The sequence below is a fragment of the Gopherus flavomarginatus genome, chromosome 12, assembly GCF_025201925.1.
Source record: "Gopherus flavomarginatus isolate rGopFla2 chromosome 12, rGopFla2.mat.asm, whole genome shotgun sequence".
NCBI lineage: Eukaryota > Metazoa > Chordata > Testudines > Testudinidae > Gopherus > Gopherus flavomarginatus.
Window position 1 is genome coordinate 26,616,388 of NC_066628.1, and position 23,719 is coordinate 26,640,106.

The window sequence follows — 23,719 nt, forward strand, 5'->3', positions numbered from 1 at the left end:
TACGATAGAAATTTCCTCCTATCCCAGCATCTCCTGTATGCGCTCACAGTTGTACAACATGTATGTTTTACCTGATTCTGTCTGTAGACGAGCTCTTTGAGCATTGAGGTCATTGATCATACGCTGATGCTCATCTTCCTTTGTCTTAATCTCGCTAAGCTGATCTTCCAGAGTGCGGCACATTTTCTCAAGGTTTGCCTTTGTGTGAAATGGAGAGAAAGACAGAGAATTAAACACATGGGCTCTCCAGCATTCTGAGATCATTGGGATCTTTGTCATGACAAACTACATGTGGGCTTAGTTAGTAAGGAAACCTCACCCTTCATAAAACTGAATATTATGCAAATAGTAAAATAAAAATGGTATTATGTATGTGACATAGCAATAACATCAGTGAATTTTTCATCTTTATAATTAAGACTACTACTACAAAGTGCAATTCTGAAGGTGCAGTCTGTTTTCTGCAGTAAACATATATATATTGTTTCTATACCTTGGCTTTGGAGACAGTCTCCAGATTACTAGCCAGGTCATCAATCTCCATCTTTAGTTCACTCTTCTCCTTCTCCAGCTTCTGCTTGACTCGTTGCAGGTTGTCAATTTGCTCCCCAAGCTCTGCTGTGCTGTCCGCGTGCTTCTTCCGGAGGGCAGCAGCTGTGGCTTCATGCTGCAGAGTGGCCTCTTCAAGGTCTCGGCGCATTTTCTGGAATTCTGCCTCACGCTTCTTGTTCATCTCAATCTGAACCGCTGTGGCACCACCAGCTTCTTCCAGGCGCTCACTGATCTCCTCGAGTTCCCTGGAGAGATCACCCCGCTGCTTCTCAGCTTTTGCCCGAGAGGCACGTTCAGCCTCTATCTCCTCCTCCAGTTCCTCAATACGAGCCTAGAGAACAACAGAAAACACTAAAACTGTGTCTTCGTTCTGGAGTCAACACCAGTATGGCTGTTGGCAGAGTTCTGCTGGCATAACACCGTAGAATAGATGCGACCTACACTGACAACAGGGGTTCCGGTGGCAAAGGAACATCACTTCCCTGAACTGGGGTAGCTACATCCAAAGACTCATTGAGAGAAATTTGGGTCTCTGATACATCACGTTCACTAAGACCAATCCTTTCCTTTAAACTGAACTCCCACTTGGGCTGAAGCAGATAAATTATGACTTGCCTGTAACTCTTTGATCTTCTTCTGCAGCTGGATGGCCAGGACTTGCTCATCCTCTATTCTGCTTAGGAACTGACTGATTTCAAAGTCTTTCCTTTTCTCACACACAAAGAAAAAAATAGTTAGTGCCGGAACAAAATGTATCTGCAGGATACCCCCTGCAAACCATACCTACTTCTTCAGTTTTTCCTCCAGCTGCTGTTTATCATTTTCTAAATCCATTGTGGATTCCTGGGCCAGTTTCAAATCTCCTTCAAGTTTCCTCTTAGCTCTTTCAAGATCCATGCGAATCTTCTTCTCTTGCTCCAGCGACCCTTCAAGCTAAACAGAAAAAGTCCATAAATTCTCTGCTAACAAGAGCGTAATTTCACACTGGTTTTGTTCTCTCCATATGTTATTGTGCCTACATCATCCACTTGCTGCTCCAGCTTGGCTTTAGCTTTGGTCAGTGTGTTCACTTTGTCCTCTTCTGCCTGCAGGTCATCCAGGGTCTGCTGATGGGCCTCTTGGAGGGCTTTCTTTTCCTTTGTCAGTTTAGCAATGGTCTCATCCAGGACTGCCATCTCCTCCGTGAGGTTTTTAACCTTCAGAGTTGAATAAAGATAGTTAAAGAAAATGGATACAAAACATTATTTGTGAAATGACAGTGTCATTTAAAATTTAGATTTATTAAAGTTGATGATTTTATCCAAGATTTTGTAAGATTCAAGCAATAAATACTGGCTGCATGGAAATGTAATATAATAAGCAGAAAGAACTGTCATGTCTGAAGTCATAGCTACTTTATCATCTTTTCTCTAAGTGAACTCAGAAAAAACTAGGAAGAGATTTTCATGAAACTATAGTAATTTACAGCTGAAAACTCCCACATCTGCCCTACTAAGGTCTGGATTTGTCCCATTTCAGTCAGTTTGTTCCCACAACAATAAGAGACCAAATAACAACTTTAATGCCTGCGTTTCAAAAGAGGTCACTTCTCAATTTTTAGGCACTGAAATATATGTTCAGATTTTTAAAAATATTGAGTACTCGGCAACAACCTTTGTCTCAGTTGACAGTTTAGAGTTATGAGGGCTTTAGAAATTTCTATTCTAATTGGGTGATCTGAGCAGTTTTGAAAATCTGTCTGTTTACCACTGAAATATAAATTAGAATAGAGCCTACTTGGTGGCATATATACCTCATAAGTGTATTAATGTATTTATTATTCCATACTTGGAGAGTAAATGATAAATTATTATGTATTGATCTTTTTATTAAATGAGTGCAAAGTATAAACTAAATATGTAAATTAAGAAAGTGTGTGTGTGTGTGCGTGTATATAATATAAATCTCTCACACAAAAACAATGTTCAAAGAAAAGTAAGATTTCAAAGTCAAGCACTCCAAGGTTAGGAAATTCCTGAATTAAGGTTGCCTGTGCAACATATCCATTATGATAGAGTTTTTAATTACGTGATTACATACAATTGTTTAACATAGGACCCCCTAGGACTCCTGCTTCATTCAGTATGCAGAATAGATGGTGCACTGTCCCCTTGGTCAGCCAGCCCCAGTTCTTCCCTTCCAAGCTCTTTGTCTGATCAGTCTTTCCCTCACTCCCTTGTTCCTCCTGCGCACATTCCTCATTCTACTGACTGCCAGTCCCAGTCTCCATCCGGCACACATGCACAGATCTCTCTCTCTCATTCATATATATATGGCCTTTACCTTGTTTTCTGTGGCATGTTTTTCCTTTTCAACCTTGGCCAACGTTAACTCAAGGTCATCGATATCTTTCTTCAGCTCAGAACATTCATCCTCCAGTTTCCTCTTTTTGGCTGTCAGCTCAGCGTTCATCTCCTCCTCATCCTCTGCTCTTTCAGTCACCTCCTTAATTTTAGCTTCAAGCTGGATTTTGGTTTTGATCAGTTGATCACATCTTTCCTCAGCATCAGCCAAGCCTTCAGCTTCCTGTTGGGGAAATGTAGTTTTTCCATTTATTTGTGTTTTGGTGACTTTTAGCTCTATCTTATATCACACTAAATAGTGCTATTGTAATAAAGACTGAAAATAATTATATTTCATCTCAGCACAAAATATGATTGATTTTAATTGTTTACTTGTTGTTTAGAGGATAAGTCCATCAATGGCTATTAGCAAAGATGGTCAGGATTGCTACCCCATGCTCTAGATGTCCCTAGCCCCTGATTGCCAGATGCTGGGACTGGATGACAGGGGCTGGATCACTTGGTGATGCCCTGTTCTGGTCATTCCCTTTGAAGTACCTAGCATTGGCCACTGTCAGAAGACAGGATACTGGGCTAGATGGACCATTGGTCTGAAACAGTTTGACCATGCTTATGTTCTTATGAGATATCTGATCATGAAAAATAGCAACCAGATTATTTTTTAGTCTATTCATAGACAAAAATTAATGTAATAGCTACATATGAATGTATATAATCTGCCCCTAAACCATTAAGGCCCAGATCCTACAAACAATTTTGCACATGTTCAACCTGAAGTATATGAGTATTCCTCCTGACTTTCCTTTGCTTGTATGCAGAGGTGAAAATAAGCCAGTACACCCTGGTATGGCATACTGGCAAGAGCCGGTGGGCCGTACCAGGGCGGATCGGCTTCCCCTGGTGGCAATTTAAAGGGCCTGGGGCGGCGATTTAAAGGGCCCAGGGCTCAGCTGCCGCTACTGCCCCTGGCCCTTTAACTTGCCGCCAGAGCCCCGCCGCTGCTACCCAGGGCTCCGGCAGCAGAGAGTAGCGGTGGCAGGCAGGAGCCCCCTCCGATGGTGATTTAAAGTGCCCAGGGCTCCGCTGTGGTAGCAGCAGCTGGAGCCCCAAGCCCTTGAAATCACCTCTGGGGCTCCCAGCTGCCTCTGCAGCTGGTAGCTCTGGGGTGATTTAAAGGGCCCCGGGCCCTTTAAATCCTGATTTAAAGTGCCTGGGGATTTAAAGGCCACGCCTCTTCCAGTTGAGGCCCCACCCCCTCCTAAGGACTCCAGTGTACCGGTAAGTCCTTTAAGTTACTTTCACCCCTGCTTGTATGGTGGTTTGTTAAGCATGTGAGCAGGGTCAGAGCCTAGACATGCACATAAACTTCCTATATAATTACATATGCTGTTTTTATTTTTATCTTCTCATCATTGGTTTCTTACCCCGTTGTTGGTTGGTGTCACCTATTGTATTTGCATATGATTTGGATTTTAATGGCCTAATTTTCTAAAATGCTGAGCACCCCGGGACATTGATTACTCTCAGTAAGAAGGTCAGCTGAGAATGAGAGCTGTTTTGAATACTGAGCATTTTTGAAAATCTGGCTCTTTATGTCAGGAGTCTTGCATTTTTTTTAACTGTTTGAGCATTGTATAAATAAAAATTACAATTGTACCAATTAAAAAGAATGTAGAACTTTTTTGTGCCAGACACCTCAAAACCGGGTATGCTTTAAAATATCATACTTGACATATACAGTACGTAGTATTTGAAGATGAAAGTCTTTGTTATTGTTAAAATAATTTAATTTAGAAATAACTAAATTATAGCTACATAAAATTACTATACTTGATATATGCAGTGCTGTGGTGGCCGTGTAGCTCCTGGGATATTAAAGAGACAAGGTGAGTAAGGCAGTATCTTTTATTGGACCAAATTCTGTTGAGAGAGACAAGCTTTTGAGCTTGGACAGATCTCTTTAGGACCTGAAGAAAAGCTCTGTGACCAGAAGTTGGTCCTCTAAAAGATATTACTTCCCTCACCTGGTTTCTCTAACACACTTGAAATAGGTGACTTCCTTTTTTAGCCACTTACTTATCTTTGATGCTCCCAATATGGAGTTCTTATGGGATAGAGGGTGGGTTTGAACTATTTTCTTAATGTTGGGCATTTTGTTTAGTACCGTGCTGATGCACCTCTTAAAGACCTTGGCCATCTCACTCATTGTGAACAAAGCAAATCATCATTTCTTGTGAAAAAAACAAACAAAACACATCCTTCTTAGCTTTCAAAATGCTACCTGTCTCCTGGTCTATAGGGTAGTATAACAAATAGGTACAGCAGAAGTATAAAAATCTAGGATAGAGTCCCAAAAGTTACACCATCCAAAACAAAAATAGCTTAATTGGTCTGCATCAAGAAAATACAAAGGATTTGGCGGTCTCAAGTTCCATCCCCACAGATGACCCACTAAGTGGCATCATTATATATGCTTACATGTGTGTATGTGTATACGCCAGATAATTGGACCCATACATTTTGGATAGTCCCCAAATGCACATGCTTAAATTTGAAAATGTAACATTTAATCCTTGTATTTTAATTTGACTTGCAACATTTTTCTAATGGAAGGTAACCATCTGTTTGTGCTTCTCTTGCTGGGAAAGTTGCATTTAGAAATTTCAGGCTTCGTTTCCCCTGTGCAATAAAGGTTTAATGCACTGATGATACTCACAGACTGCACTTGGAGTTGCAGGTCATTTTTCTCTTGCATCAGGGTCACCATTTTTTCTTCCAGTTCTTTCCTTTTTGCCTCAGACTTAGCAAGCTCTTCCTTCGTTTTCTCAAACTCTTCCTTCATGGTGGCCATCTCCTTCTCAGCTTCAGCACTCCTCAGCAAGGGCTTGATCTTGAAATACAGCTTCATCCAGGGCCAGTGCTTGACATTCATGAATGAGCGAACATTGTATTGGATACAGAAGACGGACTCTCTATAATGTAATTAAAATATATGTTAAGTGTTGTGTGTGATGAATATAGATGCAATAGCACAAACACAATGAATCCCATGCAAGATGACATATTCCTACCTCCTTTCCACCATTCTTTGATACTCCACTCTCATCAGGAAGCCACGACACCTGGCTTGTGTGCGGGTCATAATCTCTGCCAGTTTATCATCTCTCATCTCCTCTAGAAGACCCAGAAGTCCTGCTTTGAAGAACACCTTGAGGAAGAGAACGTTACAGACAATCACTTTCATTCTGTACAGAATACAAATAGACGGTGCTTGAATCAAAGAGTGTCTGTACCTTGGTGTGACCAAATTTATACTGGGTCTGATCAATATCAATGGACCCAAGTAGTTTCTCAGAAGCCTTCTTGCTGTCCATGAAATGTCCCTCTGGAACAGCACTTGCATTTAAAATCCTGTATCTGTAGGAGAAAACCGAATATAAGGATGTTACTGTCACCAAAACCACCATCACCATTGACACTAATTGGCTCCTGTGTTGTAACTGGAAGCCAGAAAAAGGGATGACTGGACCAGTTCTCATGTCTAGAGGCTGTCCATCTGTTTGGCTGAGGAACAATTGTAGGATAGTCTGAGAAAGCTTGTACTGCAATTATATCCTACCACATATGTTCTCTGGAGAGAGGATCTTAGACTCCAAAGATATCAATCTCAGTGTTAACCCACAGTACAACAGAGTAAAGAAAATATATGCTAAATACTTCAGTGAATATAATATTTGAAATAATTAGGAAATACAAGCTACTCAGCACAAACATAATGGGGTAGTATAGTGGAGCTCTCTGACCTCTGCTTAAAGTCTGCATAAATGATCCTGCTGGGGAATCCTTTCCTGCAAATTCTGATCCCTTCTAGCACGCCGTTACACCTTAGCTGGTGTAGTACGAGTTCATGTTCCATGGCACCTTAACAAATCAGAGCATGAATTACTACCTTATTGGGCAGCCCAGACAGAATGGCAGAAATCTCACTAAGATTTCTGTACACTGGCACTTCTTACCGGGTGTCTTGGTTTCATTGGGAATGATGCATCGCACAAAGTGAGGATGAGTGCTTCTCAGATTGCTCATCAGCTTGTTTAAATTCTCCTGTGAGACCATAAACAAAGATTTAGGTTAACCAGTGTTGCACTCCATATGCATTGATAGATCATGCACATTACTCCTGGGGAGAGGGGGATTCTGCGCCCAAAAACAAAAATTCTGGAAAATTCTGCCAATTTTATTTGTCAAAATAATGTAATATAATCACACCAGTTTTAATTATTTTAGTAAGTTATTTAAACTACAATGCAGAAAAAAGTCACAATAACTATTCAGCATTTCCTAAACACATGAAAGTTAAGTTACAAACACTTGTTAACTAATACCCTGCATTCCAGTAAATGTTCATTTAAATTACATTACAGAACACCAAACAGCCAAAAAAAAGAGGCAGAATATCATTTTTAATTGCTCAGACTTTCACACATGAAAGTCGTACAGTTTTGATAATCATTGCCCTGGACCTTTGGGAAGTGCTTGCTTCTAATTGTCCTGACATTTTATTGACTGCTTGGTAAATATTTTATTTGCCCTCAAAGTATTTTTTTAATGGGTTAGTAAAATAAATCCTGAGCTGTAATCTAAACCATTGTGTCACTTTGGCACAGGAAAAAAGTGAGAAAGCATATAGATCTTCCTACCTGATTCCCTTACTATCATGTATAAGGCTTTACATCATTCTGGTAATTCAGGGGCCTTAAAACTTTTACAGGTTTTATGCTACTGGGGGAATTAACTAAGAATGGGACCAGTTAACTAACAATAGGAACATTAACAATGTTACTATATAGGCAGGCTGCTACATTTCTGCCTCAGGGAATGAGATCAATTAACCATCAATAGCAACATTAACAAAATGTGTTTTTAATTACAAAATTGATTTTCTTTAATTTAAAAACAAACAATTTTTTGGGCAGGAGGAGGGATAGCTCAGTGGTTTGAGCATTGGCTTGCTAAACCCAGGGTTATGAGTTCAATCCTTGAGTGGGTCGTTTGGAGATTGGTCCTGCTTTGAGCAGGGGGTTGGACTAGATGATCTCTTGAGGTCCCTTCCTACCCTTATAATCTGTGATTAATGTTCAGTAACATGATACTAATATTTAATTAAATGCTTTTTTCAATTCTCACGAAGTTACAGACATGTTATTAGGCAGGCAGGCTGCTACATTTCTTCTTCAGGAACATAGCCTTCCTCGTGCATAATAAAAAGACCTACCCCCCTCCACGCCCAATGAGCCACAGTAGCAAGTGAGAGGGACAGAGTCTCGCTCTCTCTCTAGGTGGCCAGCCCCACCCTCTGCTGGTTATCAATGTCTCTCCCAGAGACATGCATGCCCATCCCACCTTTCCCTGCAGAGATTTGCATCTCTGAAGCTGCTCCAGACATGCTGGAACAGATGTGCTGATGGGGACGAGGCGCATGTCCCCCTGCACAGTTCTTTTGCATTTTTCTGCACTGGGGGGGGGCACAGAAATATGCAGACCATATGAATTCTGCGCTCCCACAGTGGTGCAGAATTCTGTTGGGGCAGCACACAATCAGTGTAGGTAGATTAGCTTGCAAAACATCCCAGCTGGAATCATTCTAATCTAAGTTCTCTTCTTCCTTTGGATCCTGAATATGGTCATTTAAAGTGAGGTATAAAACTGTAGAAACAGTGCTACCTAGAAGTGTGAAATGTAATGTTCCCGTCTCACAATTTTATTATGAGTCTCACTATATTGGGTGTTTTTCTTATGCTCCAGTTCCTGAATCAATTGATTTGGGGGTAATGTCAATTTTTAACTGAAAAACAAGGCGTTGAGGAGAAAAGCTGTAAAATGTGACCTAAGTGTGCACGAAAGGCTCAGAGAGCAGAGGGCAAGGAAAAAAGCCAACACTGATTATTTCTTGAAATCATATTTCACTCTCTTGAGTTTTGGTGGCCCAACTCATGGCTTTTGAATGCCACAAGTTGGCAATACTGAAACTGTTCACCAAAACAAGACAGGAAACCAGTGTCAGAAAGGGCATCATATCCTGGGAGCCCTGGAGGTCCTTTGTTTTTTATGCGACATATGTGAAGGAAAACACAAAGAGCATGAGAATGGAACGGGGTAGAGCAGTGGGGGAAGTGAGACTTTTCTAAGTTTTCAGGTGGTTTAAATGTAAACAGTCTGGACCTGGGGCACATGCATGTATCCAAGTTTCCTGGTTCAAGACTTTGGCCAGCAGATGGGCCAATGTCACATGATGGTGGCCTGTGAGTGGTAATTAAGAGGGAGCCAGTTTGTACAGAGGAGTGTGACCCAGAGTCAAGAGAAGAACCTGGCAGGAGATATCTGCAGGGAGAAGAAATAGAAGCCTTGGCTGGTAAAAGCTTTAGGAAAGGCCAGACATATGAGGTTGGCATGGGGAAGGAATTGTAAAGTCTGTGGGGAAGATTTGTGGTGAGTTGAGTTGAAATGATGTGTTATAAACCATACCTCAGAAAGGAGATGAATTTGAATCACATAAGTCTACATGCATTCTTCAGGGAGCAGAATCAGGGAAACTGAGGCAGCAGGCACTTAACCACATGAGAGAAGTGAACCCCATTACAGGGCCACATACAGCCCTGAATCCAGAGCTGGTGCAAGGAGGGCCTGTAACAATCTCATAGCAGCATCTCTTAGAAACTACTTTTGTTTAACATCATTGTTTATTATATCACCCAGGGGGGAGGAAGGGAAGACAGACTCTGCACTCAATGAAATGGAGATACAGCAGGCTAACTTCCCATAAGAATCAAGAGGCTTTTACCACAACTGAGCCAGCTGGAAAATAACCTTTTCAGATTTAAAAGTGAGATTTTTCATTATCTTCACAGAGAAGGCAATAAAGAACATTGTACTGTACCCTGAAAAGAGCAGAGACGGTCTGGAAAGAAGAACCCTTCTTCTTGCCTCCCTTCTTGGCACCACCGCCTTCTGCACAATGAAAGAGAGAGAAAACGTTTTCAATTTTTTATGTTCCCTTTTGTGATTCTAGAAGAAGTATCCCTGTGTATATTGGATACTGTGGATAAATACAAATACCTGCATCTCCACCATATGTGGCAAAGAGCAAAGCCAGTGTTTTCATTGATGATTTCTGGTACAGCCCAATGACAGTTTCATTCAGGGGATCTTTGTTCTTCTCGAGCCAGCCAGTGATGTTGTAGTCCACAATGCCAGCATAGTGCACCAGGGCGAAGTGGGCCTCAGCCTTTCCTTTGGCAGGCTTGGGCTTCTGGAAGTTGTTGGACTTGCCAAGATGCTGGTCATAGAGTTTGTTCTTGAAAGACATATCAGTTGCCTTGGGGAACATGCACTCCTCTTCCAGGATGGAGAAAATACCCATTGGCTGAAAGAAACAGCAACAAATAAGTAGAAAGAGGGAAAGACTGATTACAAACTGCCATCCTGGACAATGTTGCCATCTCTTGGTCAGAAGATTGACAGCACCAGAGGTTGATAAACAGGCCAGAAAAGGATGTACTCCAAGTACATCTCATGACAAAATGGGAGATTAAACAAGCTGAAATTCATCTATTTCAGCTTTGAATGTAACATAATGGCTCATGGAAATTTTATTTTTTTGTAACAAACATTTTGAGAGGTGCAACAATATTGTCATGTTTACATAAAAGTACTTACCCAAATGAGCTCATAGAACATGGAGACATATTGCTAAAAGAACCTGTTGTTCTCCAGAACTGTATACTCAGGGCTGGCTCTGGGGTTTTTGCAGCCCCAAGCAGCAAAAAGAATGGGGAGGGTGGAAAAAAGCCATGATCGTGATCTGCAGCTCTACCGCAGCTGCTTCAGTCTTCAGTGGCAATTTGGAAGCTGGTTCTTCACTCTGAGAGGGAGTGAGGGACCCGCCGCCGAATTGCTGCCGAAGACCTGGACGTGCCACCCCTCACCGTTGGCCGCCCCAAGCAGCTGCTTGCTGGGCTGATGCCCGGAGCCGTCCCTGTGTGTACTTTCAGCAAATGTTCTGAATTCTGTGTGCCCTACATTCAAAATCACCACCTCCTCATTGTTGCATTCAGAAGATGTATACATTAGAGAGAGAGAACATATTTGCCCAGAATCGTATTTTTCCATTTTCTATATTCACCATGCACAAAATTTCTTAGCTACAACTGTTGAAGACGATGTCAAAGTGATCAGAATATTATATTTCTGCCTTCCTTACCAATCTATCCAGGAAATGATTAACTGGCTATGACATTGAGGGCCTGTAGAGCACAAATGTAGGACATTCTTTTAATGAAGTTCTCATACTGATATAATTTTCATGTTACTTGGCCAATAATATCAAGAAACCAAAATATACTTCTTTTTCCTTTTTCTCCATGGTTTGCTTTGAAAAATGATTTCTTTCAGTGCTAAGGAGTATAGAAGCATACTTTAAATTGGAAACTGTGTCCAGATTTCTGAAAAGGGTCCTATTATAAGGTAATTTGGATCATCTTTCTGCTCTGGAGAAGAACAAACATATTACCTATCTTAAAAAGGGGACCAAAGAAGTCCTGGGGAATTGCTGAACTGTCAGCCTAACTTCGATACCTGAAAAGATACTAGAACAAATTATTAAACAAACAATTTGTAAGCACCTAGAAGATAGAAGGGTAATGAGTAATAGCCAATATGGATTTGTCAAAAAACATCATGCCAAATCAACCTCATTTCCCTCTTTGACAGGGTTACTGGCCTAGTGGATAGCAAGAAAGCTGTAGACACGATATATCTTGATTTTAGTAAGGTTTTGACATTATCCCACATGACATTCTCATAATCAAACAAAGGAACTGTGGTCTAGATGAAATGCAAAACTGGTTGAACAACCATTCTCAAAGAATAATTATAAATTATTCCTTGTCAGTCTGGGAGGATGTATCTAGTGGGCTTCCACAGGTGTCAGTCCTGGGTCTGGGTACTACTCAATATTTGCATTAATAACTTGGATAATGGAGTGTATAGCATGCTTATATAAATTGTGGATGACACCAAGCTGGGAGAGGTTGCTAGCACTTTGGAGGACAGGATTAGAACAAAAAATGACCTTGACAAATTGGAGAACTGCTCTGGAATCAACAAAATGAAATTCAATAAAGACATGTGCAAAATACTGTATTTATGAATTAAAAATCAAATGCACAATTAAAAAGTGGGGAATAACTGGCTAGGCAGCAGTACTGATGAAAAGAATCTGGAGGTTATAGTGGAATACAAGTTGAATAAGTCAACACTATAATGCAGTTGCAAAAAAGGCTAATATTCCGTGATGTCATACATAAGACACAGGAATATGGTAGGTAAAACATGGGAAGTAATTGTCTATTGTCTATGCCAGTCTATTCAGCATGGTGAGGCTTTAGCTGGAAGCCCACTTCTGGGCACCACACTTTAAGAAAGATGTGGACAAATTGGAGAGAGTCCAGAGGAAAGCAACAATAATGACAAAGGGTTTAGAAAATCTCACATGTTTAGCCTTGAGAAAAGAAGATGAAGAGGAAACCTGAAAACAATCTTCAAATATGTTAAGGGCTGTTACAAAGAGGATGCTGATTAATACTTCTCCATGTCCACTGAAGGTAGGACAAGAAGTAATGGGCTTAGTTTGCAGCAAGGGAGATTTAGGTTAGATATTAGGAAAAACTTTCTAACTATAAAGGTAGTTAAACTCTGGAATACGGTTCCAGGGGAGGCTATGTAACTCCCATCATTGGTCCTGCGTCAGCACAGAGAGCTGGACTAGATGACATCTCCAGGTTCCTTCTAGCCCTACATTTTTTTTATTCTATGACTAATGTTTTTATCCCAAAATATATTCAATTGTGGGTCAAGGTATTTTTAATAACTAAGGCTGAATGTATGGACCTGAGCAGGGAAGAGTCCCTCTAAAATTAATACTACACCCAGCAAATAAAGAATTCTCAGATGAATCAGGCACTTGAATTGAAAAGATACCTTCTCAATGAGCTCAATGCAAGCAGCCAGGTCCATCCCAAAGTCAATGAATGTCCATTCAATTCCTTCCTTCTTGTACTCCTCCTGCTCCAGCACAAACATGTGGTGGTTGAAAAACTGTTGCAGTTTCTCATTGGTGAAGTTGATGCACAGCTGCTCCAGACTGTTGTACTACACAAAGGGAAAGACAAATGCATGTGTATTAAAGATTTTAAAGATATAACAGCAACTGTGAAGCTGTGGTGGCCCTTCTAATCCTAAAGTGGGCTTCCTAGTGTAAATGTAAAGGATTGTATTGACAGGGTGCCACCAGCTCAGGCTCTGTGTGCAATTCCCTCAATGGGATTTGTGCATGAATATGGGAGAGCAAAAATACCTTTAATTCATTGTTCCCAGGAGAGTTCTTATTATCCTTTGAAGTCAATAGTAAGGTAAATCTATTATTTACTATACTAGCATATCTCCTGGGACATTTCAACATTTTCAGTGCCTGCCCGCACCAGGATTTCTTTGCTTTCAGATCAAGGCCATGCTTCTTTCCAGGCTCTGGCCCAGATAAGCTCCCTGCTGTGCCAGTATTTCCTCACTCTCGCTGCAGGCTTTTTATGGGTCAAGCCCCCCAGTACTCACCCATCTGACCCGTCTGACCAGGCATTTATGGACTATTGACTTGGCCCACTCAGGAATTCCCATATCCCGGCTCAGGCCTGTATGTGCCTCAGCCCTTGGGCTTGCCTTTGTGTTCATTGCCCCATGCTTGTTCAGGCACTTCTGAGCATTCACCTCATTACACAGTTGTTTCTTTGATAATAAGCTCAGTCTGTTGAAAAGTTGAAAGCACATAATGCTGCAGTTGCTATTTATTTCTACATACAAAACCTAATTCCGTCTTTTTAGAAGTGAAGCCCTTCAAGTTTCATGCTCTTCAGAAACTGAGACAGGGCACTTCTCCAGAAAAGGTAGGCTTTTCCAGAAAATTTTAAATGATCTTAAAAGTTCTAAGATCTTCAGGAAAAACATATTTCTCTGAATTTTCACAACCCCTCAGTGTCCCTTCCAGGAACCTGCTGTCAGATCCCTGCTCCTTACATCAAAGATCTCAAAGCCAGCAATGTCCAGGACACCAATGAAGTACTGTCTGGGTTGCTTGGTATCCAGCTGCTGGTTGATACGAACAACCATCCACAGGAACATCTTCTCATAGACCGCCTTTGCCAGAGCACCCACCGAATTGTGCACCTACAGCAGTGGGAGAAGGACTGGTGTTACCATACAAAGCAGAGGAAGAAACCTGGGTGTTTTAATTCAAACCAGGAGTTCTAGATCACCAATTGTTACCTGCTGCACGGTTTGACCTTTGGTCACATATTCATTCCCAACCTTGACTCGGGGGCAACACATGGCTTTGAGCAGGTCAGCTGAATTCAGATTCATCAGGTAGGCTGCTTTGTCAGCCACTAAAAGGACACAGTCAGAGGAATCAATTATTGGACAACATATAGAGTGTGGTGTATGTGAGACTCTCTCAAAAGCACATGTAATGTTAAATGTTCTATTCGTGCAATTCTATTAATGTATTCTTACAGTAGAGATTTTGCAGGCATAAAAGACATGAAATTCAAAATTAGGCTTTTTTGAAAGTCAGTGAGAGTTAAGCACCCAGTACCTTTGAAAATATACCCCTAAGCACCTAAAAATAAAGGATAGTTTTAAAAGAGACTCCTCAAACAGAACTGAAAGCTAAAGCTTGACATTTTGACATAATTCACCTTCTATGGATTGATTTATTGCTTGCATTATTGAGAGTGTAATTTCTGCTAATACCTTCTGTGCCATCTGGCTCTGCCTGTTCCTCACGCTGCTTCTGCTTGAATTTCAGGTTCCCATAGTGCAGTACTGCCCCTGTCAGCTTGTAAATGGCTGTTTTTTCCTCAGAACTGAAGCCCAATATGTCAATGGCGCTCTGTCAACAGAATCAGTAAAGTAAAGATCTTATCTAGTAAAGTTGGTACTTCACATAATAATTCTCATGTGTTACTCACATCTGTGGCTATGAGTTCTTCCTGGTCATCGATACTGGCTACACTGATCTCGCCTTGACTCACAAATGGGAAGTCATATGGGTTGGTGGTAATCAGAAGCATCTCTGAAAACAAGAATAGATCCCAATTTTTACCTGCTGCAGCTTGGTCTTTGGTCATGTATTTATTCCAGACCTTGCCTTAGGGTAACACAGGGCATTAACGGTATGTCTACACTACATTGTAAACCCAGGTCTGTGGGCCCCACGCCTACAGACTCATTGTTTCCAAGCTTACGCATGTGTATCATGCTGCATTGTAAACCCAGATTTACATTTGATGGACCCAGTTCTCAGAACCATGCTGATGCATCCATATTGCTCACAGACCCAAATCAGAACTTCTGCTTCTGGGGACCCAGGCTTGTGCTATGTTCACATTGTGAAATGATGGAGTTTGGACCCAAATCACAATAGGATTTGGGATTGGACCTACCACCGCATGTGGGTCCTAGGACCCTGGCCCTGAGGACTTACTGACCTGAGTCTTACAGATTTGAGTGTGAACTGTAGAGGAGGGGTTGGGCTCAAACCTGAGTCTGAGCCTGGGTTTACAATGCAGTGCAGTCATGCCCATAATTGCCCATGTTACAAAACTCATCAGTTGGCGTTACTCAGTGACCAGTTCCACCAAAAGAGTTAAAACGTTTCTTACCAATTAGTTCTGGCTTCTTGTTGGACATGATCTGATAAAATATGTGGTAGCTTCTTTCCGCCTTGAGCTGGAAAGTGACTCTAGATTTCTCCAGCAGATCTGGCAAGGCAGGTAAAGTACAATTAGCCACAAGAAAACACAATGGGAAAGAAAGAGAGACAGAGAATTGTGACCCATAAAAGGAGGTTCCTTACATGTTTCAATGTCAGCAGAAGCCAGTTTCCCTGTGGTACCAAAGTGGATTCTGATGAATTTACCCTTTAAAGGAAAAAAAAAGTCATTTCATTTAAAACCCTCAGAGGCAGACTAGAGATGAAATCCTGACCCCATTGAAATCAATGGGAGTTTTGCCTTTTACTTCGGAGGGGCCAAGGCTTCCCCCTAGATGTATTTTATTAATATGTAGTGAAATTTTTACCCTATGTCACTACTAAATATTTAGGTAAAGACCTACGCTAAATTATTAACTTCCATAGTGACCAGTATAGCCACAATTGTACAGTTCACATAAGTTGAATGCATGGGAGGAAGGACGGCCTAAATGCACAAAAGTACCCAGGCGCCTAGGTCCCTGTTTTAGGCATTTAAGTCTTGGTCTCATCAGTACTGTAACGCACAAAACTCCTGCTGAACCCTGTCGGTGCCTAAACTCCCTTGACACCTATGTTTTTGCAGTAAAAATTCCCTACATCTGTGTTCTTGCCTCTGGGCAGGGCCGGCTCCAGGCCCTAGCGCACCAAGCGCGTGCTTGGGGCGGCATGCCGCGGGAGGCGCTCTGCCGGTTGCCGGGAGGGCGGCAGGCAGCTTCGGTGGACCTCCCGCAGGTGTGCCTGCGGAGGGTCCACTGGTCCCACAGCTCCAGTGGAGCATCCGCAGGCACGCCTGCGGGAGGTCCACCGGAGCCGTGGGACCAGCGGACCCTCCACAGGGACGCCTGCAGGAGGCCCACCGGAGCTGCAGGACCGGCGAGCGGCAAAGCACCCCCCGAGGCATGCCGCCGTGTTTGGGGCGGTGAAATGGCTAAAGCCGGCCCTGCCTCTGGGTGTGTGCACTTCTGCCTCCCTCTAGCCATAGGTGCCAATCTCCTGACTAAGCCCCAGAACGATTGATGTACCAGGGAAGACAGGCATTCAGCTGGCTAAATCGCATGTGGGGCCTGATCTGGCAGACATGCTCAGAGGATTCTTCCTGTATCAGGCCCCTCAGATGAGTTAATACAGAACAGCCAGGGATGAAGGACTTACCTTCTAATCTTTAGCCCAATGGTTAGGGTGCTCACCTGGGATGTAGGAGACCCCCCTCTGCCTGAGGGGAGAAGAGTTTTGAACAAGTACCTCCGTTCAGGTTAGTATATTAACCAGTGGGCTGTGGGCTCTTCTGATGTGGGACTCCGTCAGTCTCTCCTGTTGTTGCTGTTGCACTCAGGATAAAATTAAAGCATCACTAGAAAAAGGGGATTAGATCTTGGGTCTCTCATGTAAGTGCATGAACCACCAGACTATAGAGTCATTCTCACTTATCCTTCTTGTCCACACAGAAAGCAGAAGCATGAGAATGACTTCATAGCTGGGTGATTACTGCACTAACGGGAAAGGAGGGGAGACCCAGGATCCCAATCCAATGACTCTTTAATTATTGATCCAGAATGAGACAGTTTCATCCAGAGAGACTGAAGGAGCCCCACATCAGAATAGCCCTGAGCTAAATGGTTAGGACTCTCCCCTGAGAGGCGGTAGGTCCTGTTCAAATCTCTTCTCCTCATCCAATGATGGTAGAACTTGAACTGGGGGTTGTAGTAAAAAAAAAAGCATGAGACATAAGCCCTTGTATCAGAGGCCTGGTATGAGACCTGAGGCGTGGGCTAAAGTAGTGGTCAAAGTTTTGCTGATATCAAGCAAAGTCAGCCTGTGAGCTAGAGGCAGGACGTGCCCACAGAATCTGGCAAGAACAGAGCTGACATTTCAGAAACCAGAACACCTAGATACCAGACACATTCACCAAGATAACAGGAACATGCTGAGCCATCCTAAAGATAATGTCAGGATGACAGCATGATGGATAGAGATGTTTATATCGAACCAACAGGTACAAGGTGGTGGTTAGCTATGTCAGAGGGCAGTATCTAACCACATCAGAGGGGCAATATGTAACTTGTTTGTATTGGTATATAAAATGGAGTCTCAGACGGAATGTCTTTGGCCAGCATTGGGGGGAATGGAAAGTCCTGCCATTCACTGAGCTGCATCCATTGTCATGGGCATACATGCATTGAGTGTACTTGTAGCAAGTATAGGACTCCAGTACTGTGCTTTGTCAACAATAAACCTGGCTGGGTGCCTTCAGACCTTAACAGATCTTGTGATCATTGGGCAGTTTGCTCAAGGTCTGCTGCCCCAGCTCTGTGCACTAACTGCCCTAATAACAACTATGTGGATGAAACCAGATAATCACTACCTCTCAAATGAACACTCACAGGAAAATGATAAAAGACAAAAACACTATCACCTGTGAGCGAACACTTTTCACAGAGTGATCACTCTATGTCTGACCTCTCAGTGCTCATCTTCAAAGGAAACCTGCACAACACTTTCAAAAGATGAGCCTAGGAGCTTAAATTCATCACTCTGCTAGATACTAAAAACCATGGACTAAATAGATAATCTGGATTTATGGATTATTACAACAATCCTTAACCCACTACCCCCTATTTTTGTCCTATGACTGCAGAGGTGTTAATGGGCCACTCTACCTTGAATGGGCTTTACAATATGTCTTAACTATTTATACTAAACAAACTGTTCCACCTTGTATTTAGCTGTGATGCTCAGAATACCTTTCCCAGACCTGAAGAAGAGCTCTGTGTGGCTGGAAAGTTTCTCCCTCTCATCAACAGAAATTGGTCCTGTAAAAGATTTTACCTCATCCACCTTGTCTCTCTACTATAATTTCTGGTATTTATATGTATATCTGATCTGTTGTCATTTGAAGACCAGTAAAGACATGATAAAAAATTCTAATTATATGAACATAAATTGTCCCATCACTGCAGTTGAGTGAGTGGCAGACACTGTACCATCATGTTTGCCTAGAACTAAGAGCATTTCTGACAAAAAGACTTACAAAACGAGAGGAGTTGTCATTCCTCACAGTCTTGGCATTACCAAAGGCCTCCAGCAGGGGGTTGGCACTGATGATTTGATCTTCAAGGGTCCCCTACAAAGTAATAATTATTGTCAAATTAAGGGTGTTTTAAACCAGTACATACATGGCGGTTTCATAAAAGAGCATTTAATCCCATCCCTAGTGACCAACTCACTTGCATTTTGCCTGGCTCTTCCTTCTTCTTCTCCCCACTAGCTGCAATTGTTGCAAAGTACTGGATGACACGCTTGGTGTTCACAGTCTTTCCAGCACCGGATTCTCCGCTGCAAATCAAACAGAGAGGCAGAGAACACATAACCAAAGAGTTTCTTCCTGCAGCGCACAGCAAAGCCAACAAAAAACGGAGCAGGGAAATATACATACGTGATGAGGATCGACTGATTCTCCCGATCTGTGAAAGAAACAGAACCAAAGAGACTTTTAAAAGAGTTACTGAGTAACATTGAACTGATTGAAATGTGTTTGAAGTAAATATGAGATTGTCAAAAATTTTATTTGAAACTTTTTTCAACAAAATCTAGCCTTTTTTCAAAACTAGAAACTTTCTCTGTTGTTTCCGATCTCTTGAGATTTTTTTTTTAATCAGCATTGGAAATTTTTGAGTTTTTAGATCCTTGTTTTCCCCTTTTGTTTTCTTTTTTTGTCACTGAATGCCAATAGAATGAATTATGTCCAGAATGGATTCGGGGGGTTTCTAGACACTTTTTCTGTTTTCTTTTTCTCTTTTTTTCATTTTAGCACTAATCTTACCCTTCCCTTCATTTTACCTATTCTGGCAGTTTCTAAAAGTTACAAAGTGGGAAAAGGAAAAAACAAAATGAAAATGTGAACATAAAATAAAGCTTTGGGCATCATCCACTCTACTGCATTCAGTGGTAAAGTGGGGCAGGGAAGAAAGGAAGAAAACAAAACCAATATTTTAAAAATCATTTCATTTTGTAATGAAATTACTTCAATTTTTTTATTTTTTCATGAACTATTTTGTCTCTATCTCTCTCTCCCTTGCTCTTAAACAATCTATGTATCAATTCCATGATATTTAGGTTTTGAGTTAAATTCACATGGATTGACAGACCCATAGGATACATAGGCTTCAGACCAACTTACACACATTTTCCTTTCATCAAATTGTATTATTCAGGAATCTGAACAAGTGACAAATCTCTGTAGGGCAAATGATTATATAAACAATACTCTTAACTAAAAGACAACTAAAAGTTTGCAAGTTCATCCAAAGCTCTTGGAGCTGAAAGTTCATAGTAGTTTCTGAATCCAGCTGTGCTGGCAATACCATGAGATCAACATTTTATCAAAGCATTTTGCACTTTTGTTCTAGGCCTGGTTGAAACCTGGGAACAAAGAACAGGTGGTTTTTTTTTTTTAGAAAAATTAACCAAACTTTCCAGAATACCAAAAAGGATTTGTGTGAAATTTTGGGTCAGGTTTAGATTCAAGTGCTGGACAATGTTTTGGATCAGTTTCAATGTAGGTTTGGATGAATTCTTGTTTCATCTGAACCGCTTTACCTATCACTATTCTTAGCATGTTCAGTGTCTTTGGCTATATGTTATGGGTTTGATTTTTAGAAAAACAAAGTGAAAAAATATGTGTAATTTGCATTGGTACTGATGATGGCTGTGAAGGAAATAAGGCTCACAGATATTTGCTCACTGGTGCATGCCTCTAATACTGCTAAAACTCAGCCACTGTGATTCCTCATATGAAATTTTCACTCTATAATCACTTCTTAGGAGTTGAGCTGCTCACCAGTTAACATGAACTGATAGGCGCTGTCAGAGATGGAGAAGATGTGGGGAGGGGCCTCTTGGCGCTTTTTGCCCCTGTAGGCAGCCACAACTTCTGGGTTGTACACTGGCAGCCACTTGTAGGGGTTGATAGTGACACAGAAGAGACCCGAGTAGGTCTGAAAGAAAGGAAGATAATGTGATTGGCTTCCACATGATTTAGTGTAGCTGTTGGTTTGGAAGTCCAGGAAAGACTTCAGCCTGTACTTACATAGATCATCCAGGCTGCATAACGCTCTTTGAGGTTATACAGGACGCCTGGTTCATGGAGATGGGTCATCATCGCCATGTCCTCGATTTTATCATATTTGGGAGGGTTCATGGAGAAGATTTGATCTTCCTTAACAGTCAAAGTCTGGAAGGAAAGAAGAGACCTGTTTCTATCAGCTAAGAGAAGAGAAGGAACAAAATGTTTTCCTTACTCCTTGTTTTTACTCACTTCTCCTTTTTCAGTCTTGACCGTGACCTTCCCTCCTTCTCTGCTCTGGATTGTGCTTTTCACAAAGGATTCCTTGGGATGCGCCACAAAGACCGATGACTTAGCATCAAAAGGCTTATTCTGGTCCTCAATTCTCTCCTTCTCCGACTTTCGGAGGAAAGGAGCTGCCACCCCAAAGACGGCCATCTCAGCATCCGACGACATGGCTGCAGTTTATTTAGGGCAGCTCAGCAGTGAGCTCTGATGGGGAGAAAATGTTACACTGATGAATCAGTAATATTCTGCATCCATTGGGACACCTCTGACATTTTCTACCTTTGGGATGGTTTAGTGGGGGTAAATTGTAAGGCATCTGTTGAAAATCACTGGGAGTATGGCTCCTCATGGATATGAGGAATGTGAGGGTAAGGTTCTGAACTACAGACCTGAAGGTTTGAATCTTGCCTGCCTCACACAAAAAGGCCACCTTGAGTTCATTTAGCTGTAGATTGGTTCCCCATTCCATTGGGTTGGTGTACCCCAAGGTTATCAGACATGATGTTGCCACGTTGCTCCCTTGTGTACTGTTAGCTATGACGCTAACATGTCTTAACTACATCAGCCTGATGAGTCATTGGCTTGCGGGAGTTTGGCTCCTAATTCAGTTAGGCATTGCAGAGCAGAACAATAGTTTAATGATCTGGGCCTAAATCTATGGAGAAGACCCTTGCTATTCTGTACTCAGTGATTCAAACAATAAAACAAGGTGAACAAACAATAAAAACCATGGATAACACAACTTTTTTAATGAATTGCCACTGTTCAATTTCAATTATTTATTATAACACTTAGTATAGTTGTAAATGTGCTGGAATATAATTTATAAAAATAACTAAGGCCAAGATTTTAAAAAATAGGAGTTGGAATTCTAAACCCATTATTAGGCTCTTAAATAAACTATGGATTTATAACAACAGGGAACTGCTGAGTTCTCAGCAGTATTGAAAATGAGGCTTTTTTATTACATGTTTTAAAATGACTTGTATGTTCTGATGACAAACTTCTTCAATACAATTTGGTACAGAGAATTCCTGACAAAATGATCATCACAATAATACATATGTCTGAGGAAAAAGAATAAGATTTTGCAATATTCCTTCAGCTGGTGGGCTCTAGCCACCTTGGATACAATCATATCAAAACCTAAAGTCTAGAACTTATCAAACTGATTGGTTAAAAGTGAGGATCTAGGACAGGGCACTGTCCGGACTAGCATCAGCGGTCACTGGCTTCAAGTTCAGCCACTGTGGAGACCCTGACTGCCATAGGCAGCATAGCCCAAGCACAATATGTAATGCATTTGCACAATGGGTATAAATATTAGGGGCTACAGCAACTGTCCATTCAGGAATACAGAAATCCCACCCTAGATAGCCTCTTACTATCCCCTTGGAATCAGTAAATCAGAATCTTACCTCGTGTGATACCAGATGGATAGTATGCAGTGTGGAAGCTGATCGATACTGTAAAATAGAAATAGATATTTCCTTCTTATTGCTGCACGAAATTCCAGTGATAAATTATAGACTGAAAATATATAGGCACCTTGAAAAGCAGATTTAAAATCACTGCTAACAGAGTCAATCCCTCATGGAAATTAGTGCTAGCGGCTTCAGGAATGTAGCTGGATGTGTGGAATGCAGGAGAAATGTCCCCTCTCCACAAACCCAGGTCCCTCCATATGCTTACCTTGAAGCTTTCTGAGCAAGGACAAGGCAAATTTTTTCCCAGGAGTCCTTTTATAGGGTCTGTTCTGCATCTGCAACAGATCTTCAGTCAAAGCATTTTGGCTAACCTTTCTCTGGCAAAGTATTGTATGGCATACTTAACTAAAGGCATAATTGTCATTTGACATGACCAGATATAATTAGAAATTTTTGATGTCTTACCGGCTATATGAATTAATCTCCTATAAATAATTTGACACGGGAATCTGGCCTAATGGGTCAGCTAGAGAACTGAATCCAAGACTCCAAAGTTCTATTGCTGGCTTCCCACTGACTCTTGGAATGTCCTAGGGCAGATTACTTAGTATTGCTTTGCCTCAATTCTTCTAGCTATAAAAGTGCCATAATAATATCTATCAACATCAAAGGCTGTTGTGAAGTTTATGAAAAAATGCTTTAAGACCCTTCTGGCCTTAACCTTGAAACTCTATTAATCTAGGTGTTCCTCCTCCTGGAATTGTGATAGGGACCTCCTTTCTTTCCTTTGTCCTTTCCCCCAAAACATTCCCGGTGATCTCTCAAGTAAATAGAGCAAATACTTGAGCTATAGACCTCAGCCCATAGAAATGTATCACATTCTAAAAGCTCATGTTACTAATGGAGGATGTTATACAGGGACCATATCAGTCAAAATTCTTTCTGCTGCCTCTCCTCCTATCTTTGTGTTGTCTTTCCGGAGGCAAATCGATTCAAGCCTAAACATGACTCATGCAATGGTACAGACGGTCTCCAAACACACACTTAATCCACAAACACATAATAACATAATCTTCTTCTAACACATACAAACACACCCACTCCCTAAGCCTCCATCTCACATATCTACACTCCCACTGTTAACCCACACAAACAACTCCCTCAGGCAAATCACCAAACACCA

General features: G+C 41.5%; 1 protein-coding gene across 2 annotated transcripts in view; it reads right to left on the reverse strand.

Annotated features, from left to right (window-relative positions):
• LOC127032438 (myosin heavy chain, skeletal muscle, adult) overlaps nucleotides 1-22,865 on the reverse strand; it is a 34,425-nt gene extending 11,560 nt beyond the window's left edge. The window contains exons 1-28 of one of the 2 annotated variants that reach the window (XM_050919697.1): nucleotides 22,802-22,865; nucleotides 22,528-22,575; nucleotides 21,074-21,313; nucleotides 20,846-20,989; nucleotides 20,597-20,753; nucleotides 19,193-19,220; nucleotides 18,984-19,092; nucleotides 18,788-18,880; nucleotides 15,862-15,925; nucleotides 15,668-15,766; nucleotides 14,975-15,078; nucleotides 14,757-14,895; nucleotides 14,271-14,389; nucleotides 14,022-14,171; nucleotides 12,933-13,103; nucleotides 10,011-10,317; nucleotides 9,832-9,902; nucleotides 6,911-6,998; nucleotides 6,698-6,815; nucleotides 6,188-6,311; nucleotides 5,966-6,102; nucleotides 5,611-5,866; nucleotides 2,875-3,117; nucleotides 1,572-1,748; nucleotides 1,340-1,485; nucleotides 1,168-1,258; nucleotides 494-883; nucleotides 72-198 (exon numbers count right to left, since the gene is read on the reverse strand). In XM_050919697.1, coding sequence (XP_050775654.1) covers nucleotides 72-198; nucleotides 494-883; nucleotides 1,168-1,258; nucleotides 1,340-1,485; nucleotides 1,572-1,748; nucleotides 2,875-3,117; nucleotides 5,611-5,866; nucleotides 5,966-6,102; nucleotides 6,188-6,311; nucleotides 6,698-6,815; nucleotides 6,911-6,998; nucleotides 9,832-9,902; nucleotides 10,011-10,317; nucleotides 12,933-13,103; nucleotides 14,022-14,171; nucleotides 14,271-14,389; nucleotides 14,757-14,895; nucleotides 14,975-15,078; nucleotides 15,668-15,766; nucleotides 15,862-15,925; nucleotides 18,788-18,880; nucleotides 18,984-19,092; nucleotides 19,193-19,220; nucleotides 20,597-20,753; nucleotides 20,846-20,989; nucleotides 21,074-21,277 — 3,856 coding nt within the window. In that variant the 5' untranslated portion in view covers nucleotides 21,278-21,313; nucleotides 22,528-22,575; nucleotides 22,802-22,865. Of the gene's footprint in view, nucleotides 1-71; nucleotides 199-493; nucleotides 884-1,167; nucleotides 1,259-1,339; nucleotides 1,486-1,571; nucleotides 1,749-2,874; nucleotides 3,118-5,610; nucleotides 5,867-5,965; nucleotides 6,103-6,187; nucleotides 6,312-6,697; nucleotides 6,816-6,910; nucleotides 6,999-9,831; nucleotides 9,903-10,010; nucleotides 10,318-12,932; nucleotides 13,104-14,021; nucleotides 14,172-14,270; nucleotides 14,390-14,756; nucleotides 14,896-14,974; nucleotides 15,079-15,667; nucleotides 15,767-15,861; nucleotides 15,926-18,787; nucleotides 18,881-18,983; nucleotides 19,093-19,192; nucleotides 19,221-20,596; nucleotides 20,754-20,845; nucleotides 20,990-21,073; nucleotides 21,314-22,527; nucleotides 22,576-22,657; nucleotides 22,750-22,801 lie in introns of those variants that run through there. The other variant, XM_050919698.1, reaches the window with a different exon arrangement.
• Nucleotides 22,866-23,719: the final 854 nt, after the last annotated feature.